We start from the raw sequence: 22,259 nt of genomic DNA, 5'->3' as shown, positions 1-22,259 counted from the left end.
TGATAGCAATAGTGTTAATAGTAATAATGATAGTAATAGTGTTAATAGTAATAATGATAGTAATAATGATAATAGTAATAATGATAGTAATAGCGAAAGTAATAATGAAAATAGTAATAATGATAGTAATAGCTATAATAGTAATGATAATAGTAATAATGATAATAGTGATAATGATGGTAATAGCGATAATAGTAATAATTATAGTAATAATGATAATAGCAATAATGATAGTAATAATGATAATAGTAATAATATAGTAATAGCGGTAATAGTAATAATGATAGCAATAATGATAATAGTAATGATAGTAATAATGATGATAGTAATAATGATAATAGTAATAGCGATAATAGTAAAAATGATAGTAATAATGATAATAGTAATAATGATAGTAATAGCGATAATAGTAATAATGATAGTAATAATGATAATAGTAATAATGATAGCAATAATGATAATAGCAATAATGATAGTAATAGCGATAATAGTAATAATGGTAGCAATAATGATAATAGTAATAATGATAGGAATAGCGATAATAGTAATAATGATAGGAATAATGATAGTAGTAATAATGATAGTAATAATGATAATAGTAATAATGATAGGAATAGCGATAATAGAAATAATGATAGGAATAATGATAATAGTAACAATGATAGTAATAATGATAATAGTAATAATGATAGGAATAGCGATAATAGTAATAATGATAGTAATAATGATAATAGTAATAATGATAGTAATAATAATAGGAATAATAATAGTAATAGTGATAATATTAATAGTAACAATGACAATGATAACAATGATGATGATAATAATAATAATTTAATTAGAAATTCAAGGGGAAAAAGCTGAAAGAGTTTTTCTTTTTAGCTCGGAGAGATTTTAATTAATAAAACTATAAATTTTTATTAATATTTTGTGGAAACAGAATAAAATAATAACAATAACAATAACAACAACAACAACAACAATAAATTTAATTAGAAATTCTGGCCAAAAAAAGCTGCAGGAATTTTTCTTTTTAGCTCGGAGAGGTTTTAATTAATAAAACTATAAATTTTTATTAATCTTTTGTGGAAACAGAATTTAACAAAACTGCCTGCTGGTGCCTTTCTCAGGGAGGAAGAACATCCTGTTGACCTCGCTGATGGGAACGTCCCTCAGCGCTGGAATCGCCTCCTCCTGCGATTTCTGCTGCTGCTGCTTTTTTGCAAAGTTATCTGCGGAGATAAGGGAATTTTGCAAAGTTATCTGCAGAGATAAGGGAATTTTGCAAAGTTATCTGCAGAGATAAGGGAACATTTCATGGCTTCCAGGTCCTTTTTGGTTTTCCCCCCAGAAAATGATGAATTTTATAATGCAACACTACAAATTTATGCTGCTTGAAAGGATGAAAACCCCACCAGGAGTTCCAAAAAAATCAAATATTTGAGTTCAAAAATCAAATATTTGGGTTAATTTTAAGCTTAAAGGCTTAAAATTTTGGTTTTATTTAAAGGCTTAAAATTTGGGTTTTATTTAAAGGTTTAAAAGTTGGGTTTTATTTACAGGATTAAAAGCTGGGTTTTATTTAAATGCTTAAAATTTTGGTTTTATTTAAAGGTTTAAAAGTTGGGTTTTATTAAAAGGTTTAAAATTTGGGTTTTATTTAAAGGTTTAAAATTGGGTTTTATTTAAAGGATTAAAATTTGGGTTTTATTTAAAGGTTTAAAAGTTGGGTTTTATTTAAAGGCTTAAAATTTGGGTTTTATTTAAAGGTTTAAAAGTTGGGTTTTATTTAAAGGCTTAAAATCGGGTTTTATTTAAAGGTTTAAAAGTTGGGTTTTATTTAAAGGATTAAAATCGGGTTTTATTTAAAGGTTTAAAATTTGGGTTTTATTTAAAAGATTAAAATTTGGGTTTTATTTAAAGGTTTAAAATTTGGGTTTCATTTAAAGGTTTAAAAGTTGGGTTTTATTTACAAGATTAAAATTGGGTTTTATTTAAAGGTTTAAAAGTTGGGTTTTATTTAAAGGATTAAAATTTGGGTTTATTTAAAGGCTTAAAATCTGGGGTTTATTTAAAGCTTTAAAATTTTGGTTTTAATTAAAGGTTTAAAAGCTGGGTTTTATTTAGAGGCTTAAAAGCTGGGTTTTATTTAAAGGATTAAAATTTGGGTTTTATTTAAAGGATTAAAATTTGGGTTTATTTAAAGGCTTAAAATTTGGGTTTTATTTAAAGGCTTAAATTTGGGTTTTATGTAAATGCTTAATATTTGGGTTTTATTTAAAGGCTTAAATTTGGGTTTTATTTAAAGGCTTAAAATTTGGGTTTTATTTAAAGGTTTAAAATTTTGGTTTTAATTAAAGGTTTAAAAGCTGGGTTTTATTTAGAGGCTTAAAAGCTGGGTTTTATTTAAAGGATTAAAATTTGGGTTTTATTTAAAGGATTAAAATTTGGGTTTTACTTAAATGCTTAATATTTGGGTTTTATTTAAAGGCTTAAATTTGGGTTTTATTTAAAGGCTTAAATTTGGGTTTTATTTAAATGCTTAATATCTGGGTTTTATTTAAAGGCTTAAAATTTGGGTTTTATTCTCTACAGATTTCCAGAATTCTGAGTGAAGAATGAAACTTTTGAAAAAGCAATAACATCACCTGTGATGGTGTGAGTGGAGCTGAGTGGAGCTGTGCTCATCATGTTGATCCCAAACAGCAAAATGTACCCAATTCCCACAGCCACCAGGAGATACACTGGCAGAGCAACTGCCCAGTACCTGTGAAAAAGGATTCAAATTTCACATTTATTGACAAATCTTAATAATAAATCAGTTTTAATGTTGGTTTTTTATCTGTGATGGATTTCTCCAAGAGGAAAAGGAGCAGCACCTCTGATTGTGGATCCTGACTGCACTGGAGCCAGTGACAAACCATCAGATAAATTCCTTTAGAAATGTGTTTACTCTTTTTTAAATTTTTTAATTATGGGCTAAAGTTGAGTGTATTTCCACCAGCAAAATGTCAAATTAATCCTACAACATCCCAAAAGTATTTATTTCATGGAAAAACAAAACATTTTCCACATAGTTACATTAAAAAATGCTTCGGCAATATTGCAGCCCTTTATCGTGAGGGAAAATGGATTTAATGTCAGGCTATTATTTAATAATAAAAGGTTTTTTATTTGAAAATAATTAAGATGAAGGAGTTTAATTGGCTGAACTTACTTTTGAGGCCAGTATGTCAGTCCCAGGGAGAAGAGCCAAGTCTCAGGAATGTAAGCCCAGATAAGGTACAAAACTGCACAATAAAATTAAAAAGTCACCATAAGGCTGATGATTGTTTTAGAGTTCCTAAATTTTGCTTTTATTTAAACCAAAACCCCAAAAGATTGCAGGATTTGCCTCTCTGACACAAACCCTGCCCAGTCCCGGGGATCAGTTTTATATTCAACATTTAATTTCTGATTTCCTCTGAGGGCAGACAAGAATTCATTCCAATTTAAAGTGCAGAACGATGAAGAAAAAACCAACAAAGCCACCCCCAAACACCTCAATAAAAAGGAGTCACAGGAGTGTGAACAGAGATAATATTAAATTAGAAAATGATCTCACAGGGGACATTGGGAGCAGAACTGGGTGGAATTGCAGTGTGTGATGGAGCTGTAATGAAGAATTACTGAAAATCCTTCCTGAGGCTTGAGGGAGAGGAGCCGAGCCCAACTCCGCTCATTTCTGAGGGTGCCAAAGCCCCTCAGCAGGATCCTGCTCTGAAGGATATTTGTAACCTTTTTTTGGGTTAGAAAAGTGTTTTCTACCCTCCCAAACCTCGGATCCCCGGTGACACGAGGAACCCATCCCACCAGCACAGAAAAGCTGATGCAACCCAAAATATTTCCCGCTGCTGTTGGCCGGATGGATTCATTTTTATTTATTTTTTTCCGGTGTTTTGGTGGGGAAGGTAACACCAGCTCTGCTGGCAGGAAAGGCTGGCACAGCTGGCATTGCTCACCTGCACAGGAGAAGCTTTGGGCTGAGCTCAGGGTGGCCTTGCAGGGCCTGGAGGAGCCCCAGGAAAGCTGGAGAGAGACAATTGCCAGGGGATGCAGGGACAGCACCCAGGGAATGGCTTTAAGCTGAAGGAAGGCAGGGTTAAATGGGATCTTGGCAATGAGGAATTGTTCCCTGGCAAGGTGGGCAGGCCCTGGCACAGGGTGCCCAGAGCAGCTGTGGCTGCCCCTGCATCCCTGGCAGTGCCCAAGGCCGGGTTGGACATTGAGGCTTGGAGCAGCCTGGGACAGGGGGAGATGTCCCTGCCATGGCAGGGGTGGCACTGGGTGAGTTTCAGGATATTCCTGTGCTGGCAGGAAAGGCTGGCACAGCTGGCATTGCTCACCTGCACAGGAGAAGCTTTGGGCTGAGCTCAGGGTGGCCTTGCAGGGCCTGGAGGAGCCCCAGGAAAGCTGGAGAGAGACAATTGCCAGGGGATGCAGGGACAGCACACAGGGAACGGCTCCACACTGAAAAATTACAGCTTTAGGTGGGATTTTGGGGGAAATATCCTTCCCTGGCAGGGTGGGCAGGGCTGGGGTGGAATTCCATCCCTGGATCCCTGGCAGTGCCCAAGGCCAGGCTGGACACTGGGGCTGGAGCAGCCTGGGACAGTGGGAGGTGTCCCTGCCATGGATGAGCTTTAAGGTCCCTCGCAACCCAAACCATTCCATGATTTCCCTTGAATTAAGCAGACAAAATTTTGCTGTTCCCTAAAGCATCGCTCAGACCATCCCAAAGTAACACCGCAACCATCTCCAACGTGAAAACGCGCGTGATTCGGGTCAAAACCGGAATAAAAGGTGAGCGCAGCAAAGGAGCACGGCGGGGCGACGGATCCGGCTGTGGGATACTCACTGAAGCCGAACCACGAGCCCAAAAAAAGCGCAAATCCGTAAATCGCCCTTTCCGGCAGCGGCGCCGGAGAGTTCTCAACCATGCCGGGCTCTTCCCTTGAACCGGGCGGGGAGGGCGGAGAAGGGACGAGAGGATGGACACAGGGATTTCCTGGGGAGCTCCTCGGGGGGACCCGCGGCTGTGGGGGCCGCACCCCGCCCTCACTCCCTGGGACAGCAGGAGCAGGAGGAGGAGGAGCAGGAGGAGGAGGAGGAGCAGGAGGAGGAGCAGGAGGAGGAGGAGGAGGAAGGAAGGCAGGAAGGGAGGAAGGAAGGAAGGGAGGGAGGGAGGGAGGCGCCCCCGTTCCCCGGTCCCGCCTCCGCGCCGCCCGCATCCGGCCACGCACGCAGGCGCGCAGCCCGCGGATTGGTCGCTGCCCGTGACGTCAGAGGGCGGGCGGCCAATGGGCGGTGCGTCCGGCGGGCGGGGCGCGCTGGGGCGGCGGGAGCGGCGGCGGCGGCGGCGCCAGAGCCGGATCGGGATCAGAGCCGGAGCCGGGATTCGGATCGGGATCGGAGCCGGGATTCGGATCGGGATCGGAGCCGGGATTCGGATCGGGATCGGAGCCGGAGCGGTGCGTGCGCGATGCGGGGATGGCTACAGGGATGGAGGGAGGGGGGGAGCGGTGGTGCTCGGCCGCCTTCCCCCGCGCCTCGCCCGGCCCGGAGCCGCCGCTCGCTGCCCGGTGTGTGCCCGGCTCCGTGACGGGCGCTCCCGCGGCGGAGCGCGGTGCCGTGCGCCTCTCCGGGCTCTGGGTGTCGGTGCCGGCGGGACAAGGCACGTGAGCGGCCGGCCCGGGTTGTTCCGGGATCGGATGGCGGCGGGGGGGGGAGCCCGGGAGCTGCCGGGACGGGGCGGGGTGTGCGGCGACCCGGGATGGAGCCGCGATCGCGGGGTGCCGCCGTGATTCCCGGGATGCAGCCGGGATTCACGGGACGGAGCCGTGATTCCGGGGTGCCGCCGTGATTCACGGGGGTTCAGCTGTGATCGCGGGGTTCAGCCGCGATTCCCGGGGGTGCAGCCGGGGTTCAGCCGTGATTCACAGGGGTTTCAGCCGTGGTGATTCCCGGGGGTGTCGCTGTGATTCCCGGGGGGTGCAGCCGCGATTCCCGGGGGGTGCAGCCGCGATTCCCGGGGTGCAGCCGCGATTCCCGGGGTGCAGCCGCGATTCCCGGGGTGCAGCCACGATTCCCGGGATGGAGCAGTGATTCCCGGGGTGCAGCCGTGAGTCCCGGGGGTTCAGCCGTGGTGATTTCCGGGGGTACAGCCGGGATGCAGCCGGGATTCCCGGGGTGCAGCCGGGATTCCCAAGGTGCAGCTGCAATTCCCGGGATGCAGCCGGGATTCCGGGGATGGAGCCGTGATCGCGGGCTGCCGCTGCGACTCCCGGGGGTTCAGCCGCGGTGTAGCTTCGATTCCCGGGGGTTCAGCCGCGATTCCCGGGGGTGTAGCCGCGGTGTAGCTGCGATTCCCGGGATGTAGCCGCGATTCCCGGGGGTGCAGCCGGGGTGTAGCTGCGATTCCCGGGATGTAGCCGCGATTCCCGGGGTGTAGCCGCGGTGTAGCTGCGATTCCCGGGGGTTCAGCCGCGATTCCCGGGGTGCAGCCGCGATTCCCGGGGGCCCAGCCACGATTCCCGGGGTGCAGCTTTAATTCCCGGCATACAGCCATGACTCCCGGGCTGCTGCTCCCCAGCCCGGCAGGGATAACGTGCCCCCTCTCCTGTCCCGGTGCAGGTCACAGTCTCCGTCCCAGGCTTCCAGCCGGGCTTAGGCTGGCTGTGCTCAGCATTAAGCTCTGCCTAAGTGCTGCTCGGTTTTCTCACACCCAGCGCAGTGAGGTTTAGCAGTGAGATCCTTGGAAGTGTTGACATCTCCCGGTGTTCCTGCTGTTTCTCACCCTCTGTTTCTCTCAGGGTGATGTGCCATGGCCGATCCTCTCTCCAAATCCGACCTCGTCGCAGCCTTGGCTCTCTTTGCTGGTGACCCAACCTACTTTCAGCTGGTAAGTGGGGTTGGAGCTCCATGGGAAGCTGTAACCCTGATTTTTGAAGTTTTTCTAAGCCTTATGATGTTTACATTCTTGTAAGGAACTTTGTCACACACTTTATATAAATAACTCATTGTTTTGCATTCTTTTCTGGTGGAGGAGAGATTTGCTGGGCTGTTGATTTGTCCAGTGTCATTGGAGAGGTGGCACTGTCACCCCCCAGCCCACTGCCACTTTTGGAAATCTATAAATGTTGGAGTCAGAAATTGAAAAGTGCTTTTTTAGCTTGAAAAGAGCAGTGTGTTATTTCGTTCCTATAGTGACAGGAAACTTGCAGGATGTTCCAGGGGGGGTTTTACCCAAATCTGGCCCTGGCACAGAGCAGGGGCTGCCCCTGGATCCCTGCAATGTCCCAGGCCAGGTTGGACATTGGGGTTGGAGCAGCCTGGCAGAGCGGGAGGTGTCCCTGCCATGGGATTATATTTAAATTCCCTTCCAACCAAAATCATTCTGGGATTCTCTGATCAGATCTCCAGAGTCACTCCCAGTGCTGATGAACTCAAGCTGCTGTCTGGCCATGATTCCCTTACAAAAACCCCAAAACTGGGGCAGAGCCAGAGCCTGTGTCCCCTGCCAGCAGCAGGAGGACACTGCCGGGTGCAGCTCCTGCCACACAACCTGCCCAGCCTGTTGGTCCTGTGGCCATTCCTGGGGAGCTGCAGCTCAGCCTGGCACTCAGTGCCTGTCCCTGCAGGGCATTCAGCTCTGGGGCATTGGGATTTCAGCTCTGGGGCACTGGGATTTCAGCTCTGGGGCATTGGGATTTCAGCTCTTGGACTTGTGGGATTTCAGCTCTTGCCCTCTGGGATTTCAGCTCTGGGGCATTGGGATTTCAGCTCTTGGACTTGTGGGATTTCAGCTCTTGCCCTGTGGAATTTCAGCTCTGGGGCACTGGGATTTCAGCTCTGGGGCACTGGGATTTCAGCTCTGGGGCATTGGGATTTCAGCTCTGGGGCACTGGGATTTCAGCTCTGGGGCATTGGGATTTCAGCTCTGGGGCATTGGGATTTCAGCTCTGGGGCACTGGGATTTCAGCTCTGGGGCACTGGGATTTCAGCTCTGGGGCATTGGGATTTCAGCTCTAGTCCTGTGGGATTTCAGCTCTGGGGCATTGGGATTTCAGCTCTGGGGCATTGGGATTTCAGCTCTAGCCCTGTGGGATTTCAGCTCTGGGGCATTGGGATTTCAGCTCTGGGGCATTGGGATTTCAGCTCTGGGGCATTGGGATTTCAGCTCTGGGGCATTGGGATTTCAGCTCTTGCCCTGTGGGATTTCAGCTCTTGGACTTGTGGGATTTCAGCTCTTGCCCTCTGGGATTTCAGCTCTTGCCCTGTGGAATTTCAGCTCTGGGGCACTGGGATTTCAGCTCTTGCCCTGTGGGATTTCAGCTCTGGGCTCCTGGGATTTCAGCTCTGGGGCATTGGGATTTCAGCTCTAGCCCTGTGGGATTTCAGCTCTGGGGCATTGGGATTTCAGCTCTGGGGCATTGGGATTTCAGCTCTGGGGCATTGGGATTTCAGCTCTGGGGCACTGGGATTTCAGCTCTGGGGCATTGGGATTTCAGCTCTAGCCCTGTGGGATTTCAGCTCTGGGTTCTGAGATTTCAGCTCTTGGCCTGTGGGATTTGAGCTTTGGGCCTGTAGGATTTCTGCTCTGAGTTCCTGGGATTTCAGTTCTAAGTTCCTGGGATTTCACCTTTGGATTCCTGGGATTTGAGCTGTGGGTTCCTGGGATTTCAGCTCTTGGCTCCTGTGGGATTTCAGCTCTTGGCCTGTGGGATTTCAGTTCTGGACTCTGGAATTTCAGCTCTGGCTTCCTGGGATTTCAGCTTTTGGTTTCTGCAATTTCAGCTCTTGTCCTGTGGGATTTCAGCTCTTGGCCCCTGGGATTTCACCTCTGGGGTTTTGGGATTTCAGTTCTGGGATTTCAGCTCCTGGTTCCTGGGATTTCAGCTCTTGCCCCTGTGGAATTTCAGCTCTTGACCTGTGGAATTTCAGTTTCTTGTGGGATTTCAGCTCTTGCCCTGTGGGATTTCAGCTCTGGGTTCTGAGATTTCAGCTCTTGGCCTGTGGGATTTGAGCTTTGGGCCTGTAGGATTTCTGCTCTGAGTTCCTGGGATTTCAGTTCTTAGTTCCTGGGATTTCACCTTTGGATTCCTGGGATTTGAGCTGTGGGTTCCTGGGATTTCAGCTCTTGGCTCCTGTGGGATTTCAGCTCTTGGCCTGTGGGATTTCAGTTCTGGACTCTGGAATTTCAGCTCTGGCTTCCTGGGATTTCAGCTTTTGGTTTCTGCAATTTCAGCTCTTGTCCTGTGGGATTTCAGCTCTTGGCCCCTGAGATTTCACCTCTGGGGTTCTGGGATTTCAGTTCTGGGATTTCAGCTCTTGGTTCCTGGGATTTCAGCTCTTGCCCCTGTGGAATTTCAGCTCTTGACCTGTGGAATTTCAGTTTCTTGTGGGATTTCAGCTCTTGCCCTGTGGGATTTCAGCTCTGGGTTCTGAGATTTCAGCTCTTGGCCTGTGGGATTTGAGCTTTGGGCCTGTAGGATTTCAGCTCTGAGTTCCTGGGATTTCAGTTCTTAGTTCCTGGGATTTCACCTTTGGATTCCTGGGATTTGAGCTGTGGGTTCCTGGGATTTCAGCTCTTGGCTCCTGTGGGATTTCCGCTCTTCCCTTGTGGGATTTCAGCACTTGGCTCCTGGGATTTCAGCTCTGGTTTTCCGGGATTTCACCTCTGGGCCCCGGAATTTCAGCTCTTGACCTATGGAATTTCAGCTCTTGGTTCCTGGGATTTCAGCTCTTGGACTTGTGGAATTTCATCTCTTGCCCTGTGGGACTTCAGCTCTTGACCTGTGGAATTCCAGTTTCTTGTGGGATTTCAGCTCTTGGCCCCTGGGACTTGAGCTCTTGGCCTGTAGGATTTCTGCTCTGAGTTCCTGGGATTTCAGGTTTTGGTTCCTGGGATTTCAGCTCTTGGCCTGTTGGATTTCAGCGCTGGGTTCCTAGGATTTGAGCTCTTGGCTCCTGTGGGATTTTCAGCTCTGGGTTCCTGGGATTTCAGCTCTTGGGCTTGTGGGGTTTCACCAATTGGTTCCTGAGGCATTTCAGCTCTTCCCTTGTGGGATTTCAACCCTGGTTTCCTGGGATTTCAGCTTTTGGCCCCTGGGATTTCAGCTCCTGGTTCCTGGGATTTCAGCTCTTGGGCTGTGGATTTCAGCTCTTGGCCTGTGGTTCAGCTCTTGACCTGTGGAATTTCAGCTTCTTGTGGGATTTTCAGCTCTGGGTTCCTGGGATTTCAGCTCTTGGGCTTGTGAGGTTTCACCAATTGGTTCCTGAGGCATTTCAGCTCTTCCCTTGTGGGATTTCAGCCCTGGTTTCCTGCGATTTCAGCTTTTGGCCCCTGGATTTCAGCTTTTGGCCCATGGTTCAGCTCTTGGCCTGTGGGATTTCAGCTTCTTGTGGGATTTCAGCTCTTGGCTCCTGTGGGATTTCAGCTCTTGGCCTGTGGGATTTCAGCTCCTGGTTCCTGGGATTTCAGCTCTTCCCTTGTGGGATTTCAGCTCTGGGTTCCTGGGATCTCAGGTCTTGGGCTTGTGAGGTTTCACCAATTGGTTCCTGAGGCATTTCAGCTCTTCCCTTGTGGGATTTCAACCCTGGTTTCCTGGGATTTCAGCTTTTGGCCCCTGGGATTTCAGCTTTTGGCCCCTGGGATTTCAGCTTTTGGCCCCTGGGATTTCAGCTTTTGGCCCGTGGTTCAGCTCTTGACCTGTGGAACTTCAGCTTCTTGTGGGATTTCAGCTCCTGGTTCCTGGGATTTCAGCTCTTGGTTCCTGGGATTTCAGCTCTTGGCCTGTGGGATTTCAGCTCTTGGCCTGTGGAATTTCAGCTTCTTGTGGGATTTCAACCCTGGTTTCCTGGGATTTCAGCTCTGGGTTCCTGGGATTTCAGCTCTTGGGCTTGTGGGATTTCACCAATTGGTTCCTGAGGCATTTCAGCTCTTCCCTTGTGGGATTTCAGCCCTGGTTTCCTGGGATTTCAGCTTTTGGCCCCTGGGATTTCAGCTTTTGGCCCGTGGTTCAGCTCTTGACCTGTGGAATTTCAGCTTCTTGTGGGATTTCAGCTCTTGGCCTGTGGGATTTCAGCTCTTGGCCTGTGGGATTTCAGCTCCTGGTTCCTGGGATTTCAGCTCTTCCCTTGTGGGATTTCAGCTCTGGGTTCCTGGGATTTCAGGTCTTGGGCTTGTGAGGTTTCACCAATTGGTTCCTGAGGCATTTCAGCTCTTCCCTTGTGGGATTTCAACCCTGGTTTCCTGGGATTTCAGCTTTTGGCCCCTGGGATTTCAGTTTTTGGCCCGTGGTTCAGCTCTTGACCTGTGGAACTTCAGCTTCTTGTGGGATTTCAGCTCCTGGTTCCTGGGATTTCAGCTCTTGGCCTGTGGGATTTCAGCTCTTGGCCTGTGGAATTTCAGCTTCTTGTGGGATTTCAACCCTGGTTTCCTGGGATTTCAGCTCCTGCCTCCTGGGATTTCAGCTCTTGGTTCCTGGGATTTCAGGTCTTGGGCTTGTGGGATTTCACCAATTGGTTCCTGAGGCATTTCAGCTCTTCCCTTGTGGGATTTCAACCCTGGTTTCCTGGGATTTCAACCCTGGTTTCCTGGGATTTCAGCTTTTGGCCCCTGGGATTTCAGCTTTTGGCCCATGGTTCAGCTCTTGACCTGTGGAACTTCAGCTTCTTGTGGGATTTCAGCTCTTGGTTCCTGGGATTTCAGCTCCTGCCTCCTGGGATTTCAGCTCTTGGCCTGTGGGATTTCAGCTCTTGGCCTGTGGAATTTCAGCTTCTTGTGGGATTTCAACCCTGGTTTCCTGGGATTTCAGCTCTTGGTTCCTGGGATTTCAGCTCTTGGTTCCTGGGATTTCAGCTCTTGGGCTTGTGGGATTTCACCAATTGGTTCCTGAGGCATTTCAGCTCTTCCCTTGTGGGATTTCAACCCTGGTTTCCTGGGATTTCAGCTTTTGGCCCCTGGGATTTCAGCTTTTGGCCCGTGGTTCAGCTCTTGACCTGTGGAACTTCAGCTTCTTGTGGGATTTCAGCTCTTGGCCTGTGGATTTCAACTTTCATTTCCTGGGATTTCAGCTCTTGTAATTATTATTATTATTTGTCTCCTTCCTCCTCTGAGGGGTGTGATGTGAGTTTTTAATGCCTGTGATTCCATTCAGAATTTATTTCTGCCGCTGGAGAACTTTGTGGGTGTTTGCTGCTGCCGAAACAAAACTCTTTAAGAGCTCTCAGTTGTCTTTCAGGATGAGCTGATTTTTAATCACAGTTGATTTTTTTCCCTCCTCTTTGTTGTTGTGTGTCCTGGCTTGTTAAATCCATGAATTTGATAATTTCTGCATTTCTGTGAAATGATAATGCAGCATTTCCTGTGATACAGAGTGTTCATTAAATCACTCATTTATGATGTTTGCTAAAATTACAGAGTTTGTAGGGATCTATAAATCAGAATAAATCATTTCTTCAGCCTCAGGTGCTCAGATGGGGTTTAAACCCCTTAAAAGTAACATGAAAAACTAAATCAACTCCCTTTACTTTGCTATAATGTGTATTTTATTTAAATACACATTCACTGTCAAAATGCAATTATTATTTTTTATTTTTAAAAATTTTAAAAATTTTTATTTTAAAACTTTGAGTTTAGTCAGGTCTTCTTGAACATGATTTTGCTGCCTGATTTTTTGAATCATGAATTCCTAGAATCCTCTCCTAGTGTGATTGAAAATATTGTTTTAATTGTGTAAAACTTTTCCTGTCCATTCATTAACCTGTGGCCATTTTTTTAAATGGGAACGCAGGTAAATATTCTTTTTTTTTCCTCCAAACAAAATTCTTTCTTTGTTCCTGGCGTGGCTTTCTTTGTTTGCTATTGGCTGTGCGATGTAATAAATGGTAAATATATAAATATATTACATATAAATATGTCAATAATTTGTTTATCTTTAGGATCATGGAACCTTTGGACAGACAGTGCCGTGTAAACCTAAAACAGGTATGGAAACAAAACCAATATTCTTCATTTCTTGCATCTTTGGATTGCTATTTAATTTTATTTTTCCTTATTTTGCCTGAAAATTGGTTCATTATTATTGTTCAGCAGAAGCTTTGTTATTTTCTGTTACCTTGGAACAATTCTCACCTGTTTCTCCTAATATAAATGAAATATTCAGGAATATTTACATAAATGCAGGCAATGAATGCTGTGAGGGTGGAAATTCAAGGCTGGTGGTTTTACCTGTGTAGGTCTAAAAACAATTTCCATTTTTTGGTTTTTTTTTTTGCAGTAATAATTAACCAAAAATTCCCAGTTGTAGAAAAACAGATGGCTCAAATTCAAAATTATATTTTCTGCACCAACCCCTGATTTGTGGGAATAAGCAGATAAACAGCTGTGGAAAGGGAATTTTTTGTGTGTTTTTTTGTGGGGCTTTTTGTGTATTTTTTATGGGTGGTTTTTTTTTGGTGTGGGTTTTTTTTTTGTGTGGTTTTTTGGTGTCTTTTCTTTCTTGTATTTTTTTGCGTAATTTTTTTTGCGTAATTTTTTTTGCGTAATTTTTTTGCGTAATTTTTTTTGCGTAATTTTTTTTGCGTATTTTTTTTGCGTAATTTTTTTTGCGTAATTTTTTTTTGTGTAATTTTTCTGTGTATTTTTTGTGGGTTTTTTCCTGCCTTTTCCTTGCTTTTTTCCATATCTTTTCCCTGCCTTGCCTTTCCCCCTTGCCTTTTTCTCACCTTTTCCCCATTTTTTCCCCATTTTTTCCCATCTTTTCCTGGTCTCTTTCCCCAACTCTTCCCTGTCTCTTCCCCTGCCTTTTTCCTTCTCTTTTTTCCCCATCTTTTTCCCTGTTTTTTTTTTTTCCCTGCCTTTTCCTCTCTCTTGTATTTTCCCTGTCTTCTTCCCTTTCCCCCTGTTTTTTCCCATCTTTTTCCTGTCTTTTCTCCTGTCTTTTTTGTTTTTTCCTTTTTTCCCGGCCTTTTCCCCCCTGTCCCTTTTCCCTGCCTTTTCCCCTGTCTTCTTTTTTTCCCTCTTTTTTCCCCTCTCTTTTCCCTCTATTTTTCCCTCTATTTTCCCCCCTTTTCCCCCTCTTTTTCCCCCTTTTTTCCCTCTCTTTTCCCCTCTCTTTTTTCCTTGTCTTTTTCCTTCTCTTTTTCCCCTCTCTTTTCCCCCTCTCTTTTTCCCCCTCTTTTCCCCCTCTTTTCCCTCTCTTTTTCCCCCTTTCCCCCCTCTTTTTTCCCCTCTCTTTTTCCCTCTCTTTTCCCCCCATTTTCCCTCTCTTTTCCCCTCTCTCATTTCCCTCTCTTTTCCCTTCTCTTCTCCCTCTCTTTTCCCCCTTCTTTTTCCCTCTCATTTTCCCCTCTCTTTTCCCCCCTCTTTTCCCCCTCTTTTTCCTCTCATTTCCCTCTCTTTTTCCCTCTTTTTTTCCCTCTTTTTTTCCCTCTCTTTTCCCCCTCTTACCCTCTCTTTTTTCCCTCTCTTTTCCCTTCTCTTTTTCCCTCTCTTTTCCCTCTCTTTTCCCCTCTCTTTTCCCCTCTCTTTTTCCCTCTCTTTTTCCCCCTTTTTCCCCCTCTCTTTTCCCTCTCTTTCCCTCTCATTTTCCTTTCTTTTTTCCTCTCATTTTCCCCTCTCTTTCCCCCCTCTTTTTCCCCCTCTTTTTTCCCTCTCTTTTCCCCTCTCATTTCCCTCTCATTTCCCTCTCTTTTTCCCCCTCTCTTTTTTCCCCTCTCTTTCCCCCCCTCTTTTTCCCTCTCTTTTTCCTTTTTCCTCCCTTTTTCCCCCTCTCTTTCCCCTCTCTTTTTCCTTCTCTTCCCCCCCCTCTTTTCCCTCTCATTTCCCTCTCTCTTTTTCCCTCTTTTTTTCCCCTCTCTTTCCCCTCTTTTTCCTTCTCTTTTTCCCTCTCATTTCCCTCTCATTTCCCTCTATTTTTCCCTCTATTTTCCCTGTATTTCCCCCCTTTTCCCCCCTTTTCCCCCTTTTTTCCCCTCTTTCCCCCCTTTTCCTTCTCTTTTTCCTTCTCTTTTTCCTTCTCTTTTTCCTTCTCTTTTTCCTTCTCTTTTTCCTTCTCTTTTTCCTTCTCTTTTTCCCCCTCTTTTTCCCTCTCTTTTTCCTTTTTCCTCTCTTTTCCCCCCTCTTTCCCCTCTCTTTTTCCTTCTCTTTTTCCCCCTCTTTTCCCTCTCATTTCCCTCTCTCTTTTCCCCTCTCTTTCCCCTCTTTTTTCCCTCTTTTCCCCCTCTCTTTTTCCCTCTTTTCCCTCTTTTTCCTTCTATTTTTCCCTCTCATTTCCCTCTCTTTTCCTTCTCTTTTTCCCCCTCTTCTCCCTCTCTTTTTCCCTCTCTTTTTCCCCCTCTTTTTGCCTCTCTTTTTCCCTCTCATTTTCCCCTCTCTTTCCCCTCTCTTTCCCTCTCTTTTCCCCATTTTTTCCCATTTTTCCCCATTTTTTCCCCATTTTTTCCCCATTTTTCCCCATTTTTTCCCATTTTTTCCCATTTTCCCCCATTTTCCCCCATTTTCCCCCATTTTCCCCCATTTTCCCCCATTTTTCCCCATTTTTCCCCATTTTTTCCCCATTTTTTCCCCATTTTTTCCCATTTTTTCCCATTTTTTCCCATTTTCCCCATTTTTCCCCATTTTTTCCCATTTTTTCCCCATTTTTTCCCCATTTTCCCCATTTTTCCCCATTTTTTCCCCATTTTTCCCCATTTTTCCCCATTTTCCCCTGCCTTTTCCCCACTCTCAGCTGCGGCCGCTCTGCTCTGACCCCGCCCCACCAAAATTCTCATTCCCTGCGGAGGACTTGAAGTGGCTTCAATGCCCCCCTTGAATTTTTAATTTTTAATTTTTAATTTTTAATTTTTAATTAAAATCTTTAATTTTAATTTCATGTTATCATCCCTGCCTGTTCCATCCAGATTCTGACAATTGCAAGAGGCAATTTTGAGGACAAATTCACAAACCCCGCTGGTTTTGTGCCCTCTTGCCCTGGTTAATTCAATTTTCATTTCTCCATTTTTGTCTTCATTTCTCCACTTTTATCTTCATTTCTCCCTTTTTATCTTAATTTATCCATTTTTATCTTCATTTCTCCCTTTTTATCTTAATTTATCCATTATCTTCATTTCTCCATTTTTATCTGCATTTCTCCATTATCTTCATTTCTCCATTTTTCTCTTAATTTATCCATTTTTTATTTTCATTTGTCCACTTTTATCTTCATTTCTCCACTTTTATCTTCATTTCTCCCTTTTTATCTTCATTTCTCCACTTTTATCTTCATTTCTTCTTTTTTCTCTTAATTTCTCCATTTTTCTCTTCATTTATCCATTTTTATCTTCATTTCTCCATTTTTATCTTCATTTCTCCGTTTTTATCTTCATTTATCCATTATCTTCATTTATCCATTTTTATCTTCATTTCTCCATTATCTTCATTTCTCCATTATCTTCATTTATCTATTTTTATCTTCATTTGTCCATTTTTATCTTCATTTCGCCATTTTTCTCTTAATTTATCCAGTTTTTATTTTCATTTCTCCACTTTTATCTTCATTTCTCCATTATCTTCATTTATCTATTTTTATCTTCATTTCTCCACTCTTATCTTCATTTCTCCTTTTTTCTTTTAATTTATCCATTTTTCTCTTAATTTATCCATTTTTATCTTCATTTCTCCCTTTTTATCTTCATTTATCCATTTTAATCTTCATTTATCCATTTTTATCTTTATTTATCCATTTTTATCTTCATTTCTCCATTTTTCTCTTAATTTCTCCATTTTTTATCTTCATTTCTCCACTTTTATTTTCATTTCTCCATTTTTCTCTTCATTTCTCCCTTTTTATATTCATTTCTCCATTTTTTATTTTCATTTCTCCATTTTTCTCTTCATTTCTCCCTTTTTATCTTCATTTCTCCATTTTTATCTTCATTTCTCCACTCTTACCTTCGTTTCTCCATTTTTTATCTTAATTTATCCATTTTTCTCTTCATTTCTCCACTTTTATCTCCATTTCTCCATTATCTTCATTTCTCCATTTTTCTCTTAATTTATCCATTTTTTATTTTCATTTGTCCACTTTTATCTTCATTTCTCCCTTTTTATCTTCATTTCTTCTTTTTTCTCTTAATTTCTCCATTTTTCTCTTCATTTATCCATTTTTATCTTCATTTCTCCCTTTTTATCTTCATTTCTCCATTATCTTAATTTATCCATTTTTATCTTCATTTCTCCATTTTTATCTTCATTTCTCCATTTTTATCTTCATTTCTCCACTCTTACCTTCGTTTCTCCATTTTTCTCTTAATTTCTCCATTTTTTCTCTTAATTTATCCATTTTTATCTTCATTTCTCCACTTTTATCTCCATTTCTCCCTTTTTATCTTCATTTATCCATTTTTATCTTTATTTATCCATTTTTATCTTCATTTCTCCATTTTTATCTTCATTTCTCCCTTATCTTCATTTATCCATTTTTCTATTAATTTCTCCATTTATTTTCATTTGTCCATTTTTATCTTCATTTCTCCACTTTTATCTTCGTTTCTCCTTTTTTCTCTTAATTTCTCCACTTTTATCTTCATTTCTCCATTATCTTCATTTCTCCATTTTTATCTTCATTTCTCCACTTTCTCTTAATTTCTCCATTTTTCTCTTAATTTATCCATTTTTTATTTTCATTTCTCCACTCTTATCTTCATTTCTCCATTATCTTCATTTCTCCACTTTTCTCTTAATTTCTCAATTTTTTATTTTCATTTCTCCCTTTTTTTCTTCATTTCTCCATTTTTGTCTTCATTTCTCCACTCTCATCTTCATTTCTCCATTATCTTCATTTATCCATTTTTATCTTAATTTATCCATTTTTATCTTCATTTCTCCACTCTTATCTTTGTTTCTCCTTTTTTCTCTTCATTTCTCCCTTTTTATCTTCATTTCTCCATTTTTATCTTCATTTCTCCATTTTTTATTTTCATTTCTCCATTTTTTATTTTCATTTTAGTCCTTATTGGGACTTTGGAATTCCTGAAATAATGATTTATTTTAATGTTTTTTGATACTTTGGAATGCCTGAATTCATCCTTTAATTTAATATATATTGGTGTTTATGTACCAATATATTTACTTATATTCTATTTATTTAATTATTATTATATTAATTGATTTTATTAATATTTATTAATATTTATTGGTATTTATTTGGTACGTATAATGCCTGAAATAATGATTGATTTAAATGTTTTTGGATACTTTGGAATGCCTGAATTCATCCTTTAATTTAATATATATTGGTATTTATGTACCAATATATTCAATTTTATTACATATATTTAATTATTATTATATTTACTGATTTTATTAATATTTATTTTCATATTTATTGGTATTTATTTGGTATTTATAATGCCTGAGATAATAATTGATTTTAATATTTATTGGTGCTTTGGAATGCCGGAATTCATCCTTTAATTTAATATTTCTTGGTATTTATGTACCAATATATTTAATTTTATTACATATATTTAATTATTATTATATTTATTTATTTTATTAATATTTATTTTTCATATTTATTGGTATTTATGTGGTATTTATAATGCCTGAGAAAATGATTGATTTTAGTGTTTATTGGCATCTTGAAATTCCTGAATTAATGATTTATTTTAATATTTATTGGCACTCTGGAATTCCTGAAATAATGATTGATTTAAATGTTTTTTGATACTTTGGAATGCCTGAATTCATCCTTTAATTTAATATATATTGGTGTTTATGTACCAATATATTTACTTATATTCTATTTATTTAATTATTATTATATTAATTGATTTTATTAATATTTATTAATATTTATTGGTATTTATTTGGTATTTATAATGCCTGAAATAATGATTGATTCAATATTTATTGGCACTTTGGGATGCCTGAAATATTGATTTATTTTAATATTTATTGGCACTTTGGAATTCCTGAAATATTGATTTATTTTAATATTTATTGGCACTTTGGAATTCCTGAAATATTGATTTATTTTAATATTTATTGGCACTTTGGAATTCCTGAAATATTGATTTATTTTAATATTTATTGATACTTTATAATGCCTGAAATACTGATTTATTTTAATATTTATTGGCACTTTATAATGGCTGAAATAAAGATTGATTTTAGTGTTTTTGGCACTTTGGGGTGCCTGAAATATTGATTTATTTTAATATTTATTGGCACTTTGGGATGCCTGAAATATTGATTTATTTTAATATTTATTGGTACTCTATAATGGCTGAACTAAAGGTTGATTTTAGTGTTTTTGGCACTATGGGGTGCCTGAAATATTGATTTATTTTAATATTTATTAGCACTTTATAATGCCTGAAATAAAGATTGATTTAAATGTTTTTGGCACTTGGGGGTGCCTGAAATATTGATTAATTTCAATATTTATTGGCACTTTGGAATGCCTGAAATATTGATTTATTTCAATATTTATTGGCACTTTGGGGTGCTTGAAATATTGATTAATTTTAATATTTATTGGCACTTTGGGGTGCCTGAAATATTGATTAATTTTAATATTTTTTGGCACTTTGGATGCCTGAAATATTGATTAATTTTAATATTTATTGGCACTTTATAATGCCTGAAATAAAGATTGATTTAAATGTTTTTGGCACTTGGGGGTGCCTGAAATAAAGATTTATTTCAATATTTATTGGCACTTTGGAATGCCTGAAATATTGATTGATTTTAATATTTATTGGCACTTTGGGTGCCTGAAATACTGATTTATTTTAATATTTATTGGCACTTTATAATGCCTGAAATATTGATTTATTTCAATATTTCTTGGCACTTTGGGGTGCCTGAAATAATGATTGATTTTAATATTTATTGGCACTTTATAATGCCTGAAATAAAGATTGATTTTGGTGATTTTGGTGCTTTGGGTGCCTGAAATATTGATTTATTTCAATATTTATTGGCACTTTGGGGTGCTTGAAATATTGATTAATTTTAATATTTCTTGGCACTTTGGGTGGCTGAAACCCTGATTTATTTTAACATTTCTTGGCACTTTGGGGTGCCTGAAACACTGATTTATTTCAATATTTCTTGGCACTTTGGGATGCCTGAAATATTGATTTATTTTAACATTTCTTGGCACTTTGGGTGCCTGAAATACTGATTTATTTCAATATTTATTGGTACTTTGGGATGGCTGAACTAAAGGTTGATTTTAGTGGTTTTGGCACTTTGGAATGCCTGAAATATTGATTGATTTTAATATTTATTGGCACTTTGGATGCCTGAAATATTGATTAATTTTAATATTTATTAGCACTTTATAATGCCTGAAATAAAGATTGATTTAAATGGTTTTGGCACTTGGGGGTGCCTGAAATAAAGATTTATTTTAATATTTATTGGCACTTTGGGGTGCCTGAAACCCTGATTTATTTCAATATTTATTGGCACTTTGGGGTGCTTGAAATATTGATTAATTTTAATATTTATTGGCACTTTGGGGTGCCTGAAACATTGATTTATTTTAACATTTATTGGCACTTTATAATGCCTGAAATATTGATTTATTTCAATATTTCTTGGCACTTTGGGGTGCCTGAAATAATGATTGATTTTAATATTTATTGGCACTTTATAATGCCTGAAATAAAGATTGATTTTGGTGATTTTGGTGCTTTGGGTGCCTGAAATATTGATTTATTTCAATATTTATTGGCACTTTGGGGTGCTTGAAATATTGATTAATTTTAATATTTCTTGGCACTTTGGGTGGCTGAAACCCTGATTTATTTTAACATTTCTTGGCACTTTGGGGTGCCTGAAACACTGATTTATTTCAATATTTCTTGGCACTTTGGGATGCCTGAAATATTGATTTATTTTAACATTTCTTGGCACTTTGGGTGCCTGAAATACTGATTTATTTCAATATTTATTGGTACTTTGGGATGGCTGAACTAAAGGTTGATTTTAGTGTTTTTGGCACTATGGGGTGCCTGAAATATTGATTTATTTTAATATTTATTAGCACTTTATAATGCCTGAAATAAAGATTGATTTAAATGTTTTTGGCACTTGGGGGTGCCTGAAATAAAGATTTATTTCAATATTTATTGGCACTATGGGATGCCTGAAACACTGATTTATTTCAATATTTATTGGCACTTTGGGGTGCTTGAAATATTGATTAATTTTAATATTTATTGGCACTTTGGGGTGCCTGAAATATTGATTTATTTTAACATTTCTTGGCACTTTGGGGTGCCTGAAACACTGATTTATTTCAATATTTCTTGGCACTTTGGGATGCCTGAAATATTGATTTATTTTAACATTTCTTGGCACTTTGGGTGCCTGAAATACTGATTTATTTTAACATTTCTTGGCACTTTGGGATGGCTGAACTAAAGGTTGATTTTAGTGGTTTTGGCACTTTGGAATGCCTGAAATATTGATTGATTTTAATATTTATTGGTACTTTATAATGCCTGAAATAAAGATTGATTTAAATGGTTTTGGCACTTGGGGGTGCCTGAAATAAAGATTTATTTTAATATTTATTGGCACTTTGGGGTGCCTGAAACCCTGATTTATTTCAATATTTATTGGCACTTTGGGGTGCTTGAAATATTGATTTATTTTAACATTTCTTGGCACTTTGGGTGCCTGAAACCCTGATTTATTTCAATATTTGTGGCCTTCGCGTGCCGAGCCGCGCCCGCAGTTCCGTTTCCCGCAGGAGTCGATCCCTGTGACGTTTGGTGCTCCCTGCCCGTGGAAAAACTGAGGGAAATCTGCAACGTGATCAAAATCCGGATTTTCTGGTGTGCCCTGTTCACCAGGGAGAGCACGTCCTTCGTGGACACCTTTTGGTGAGTGTCCGCCTTTTCCCAGGGAAATTCCTCCAAATATTCCCATTTTCCCAAAGAATTTCCTTCCAAATATTCCCATTTCCCAAGGGAAATTCCTCCAAATATTCCCATTTTCCAAAAGAATTTCCTTCCAAATATTCCCATTTTCCAAGGGCATTTCCCTCCAAATATTCCCATTTTCCAAGGGAAATTCCTCCAAATATTCCCATTTTCCAAGGGAATTTCCCTCCAGATATTCCCATTTCCCAAGGGAAATTCCTCCAAATATTCCCATTTTCCAAGGGAAATTCCTACAAATATTCCCATTTTCCCAAAGAATTTCCTTCCAAATA

General features: G+C 40.8%; 2 protein-coding genes across 5 annotated transcripts in view; one reads left to right on the top strand and one right to left on the bottom strand.

The window, feature by feature from the left end:
• Nucleotides 1-1,024: 1,024 nt before the first annotated feature.
• PIGP (phosphatidylinositol glycan anchor biosynthesis class P) lies at nt 1,025-5,152 on the bottom strand. Its single transcript, XM_059466251.1, has 4 exons — nt 4,898-5,152; nt 3,218-3,290; nt 2,649-2,767; nt 1,025-1,232 (listed from the first exon to the last, which is right to left on the bottom strand). Exons 1-4 carry the CDS (start codon nt 4,977-4,979, stop codon nt 1,099-1,101), a joined length of 408 nt encoding a protein of 135 aa, XP_059322234.1. The 5' UTR covers nt 4,980-5,152; the 3' UTR covers nt 1,025-1,098.
• Nucleotides 5,153-5,475: 323 nt separating this feature from the next.
• The window catches only part of TTC3 (tetratricopeptide repeat domain 3), a 118,454-nt gene continuing 101,670 nt past the window's right edge, over nt 5,476-22,259 (top strand). For 3 of the 4 annotated variants that reach the window (XR_009420511.1, XR_009420512.1, XM_059493597.1), the window contains exons 1-4: nt 5,484-5,510; nt 6,852-6,940; nt 12,985-13,030; nt 21,768-21,927. Coding sequence is in view for 1 of the 4 variants with exons in the window: in XM_059493597.1 (XP_059349580.1) it covers nt 6,863-6,940; nt 12,985-13,030; nt 21,768-21,927 (284 nt within the window). In the remaining 3 variants the exon portion in view is untranslated. Of the gene's footprint in view, nt 5,511-6,851; nt 6,941-12,984; nt 13,031-21,767; nt 21,928-22,259 lie in introns of all 4 variants that reach the window. The other variant, XR_009420513.1, reaches the window with a different exon arrangement.

The sequence above is a fragment of the Ammospiza nelsoni genome, chromosome 2, assembly GCF_027579445.1.
Source record: "Ammospiza nelsoni isolate bAmmNel1 chromosome 2, bAmmNel1.pri, whole genome shotgun sequence".
NCBI classification, from domain to species: Eukaryota; Metazoa; Chordata; class Aves; order Passeriformes; family Passerellidae; genus Ammospiza; species Ammospiza nelsoni.
Note: the sequence above shows the minus strand (reverse complement) of the source record. Positions and strands in the feature narration are given on the sequence as shown.

Bases quoted from the DNA above. Each gene is read 5' to 3' on its own strand.
- PIGP (XM_059466251.1), bottom strand. From the start codon at position 4,979: ATGGTTGAGAACTCTCCGGCGCCGCTGCCGGAAAGGGCGATTTACGGA. The intron at 3,291-4,897 runs GTGAGTATCCCA...TTTATTGTGCAG, and splicing joins GGGCTCGTGGTTCGGCTTCA to TTTTGTACCTTATCTGGGCT. The intron at 1,233-2,648 runs GTGATGTTATTG...TTATCTCCGCAG, and splicing joins CTCCACTCACACCATCACAG to ATAACTTTGCAAAAAAGCAG.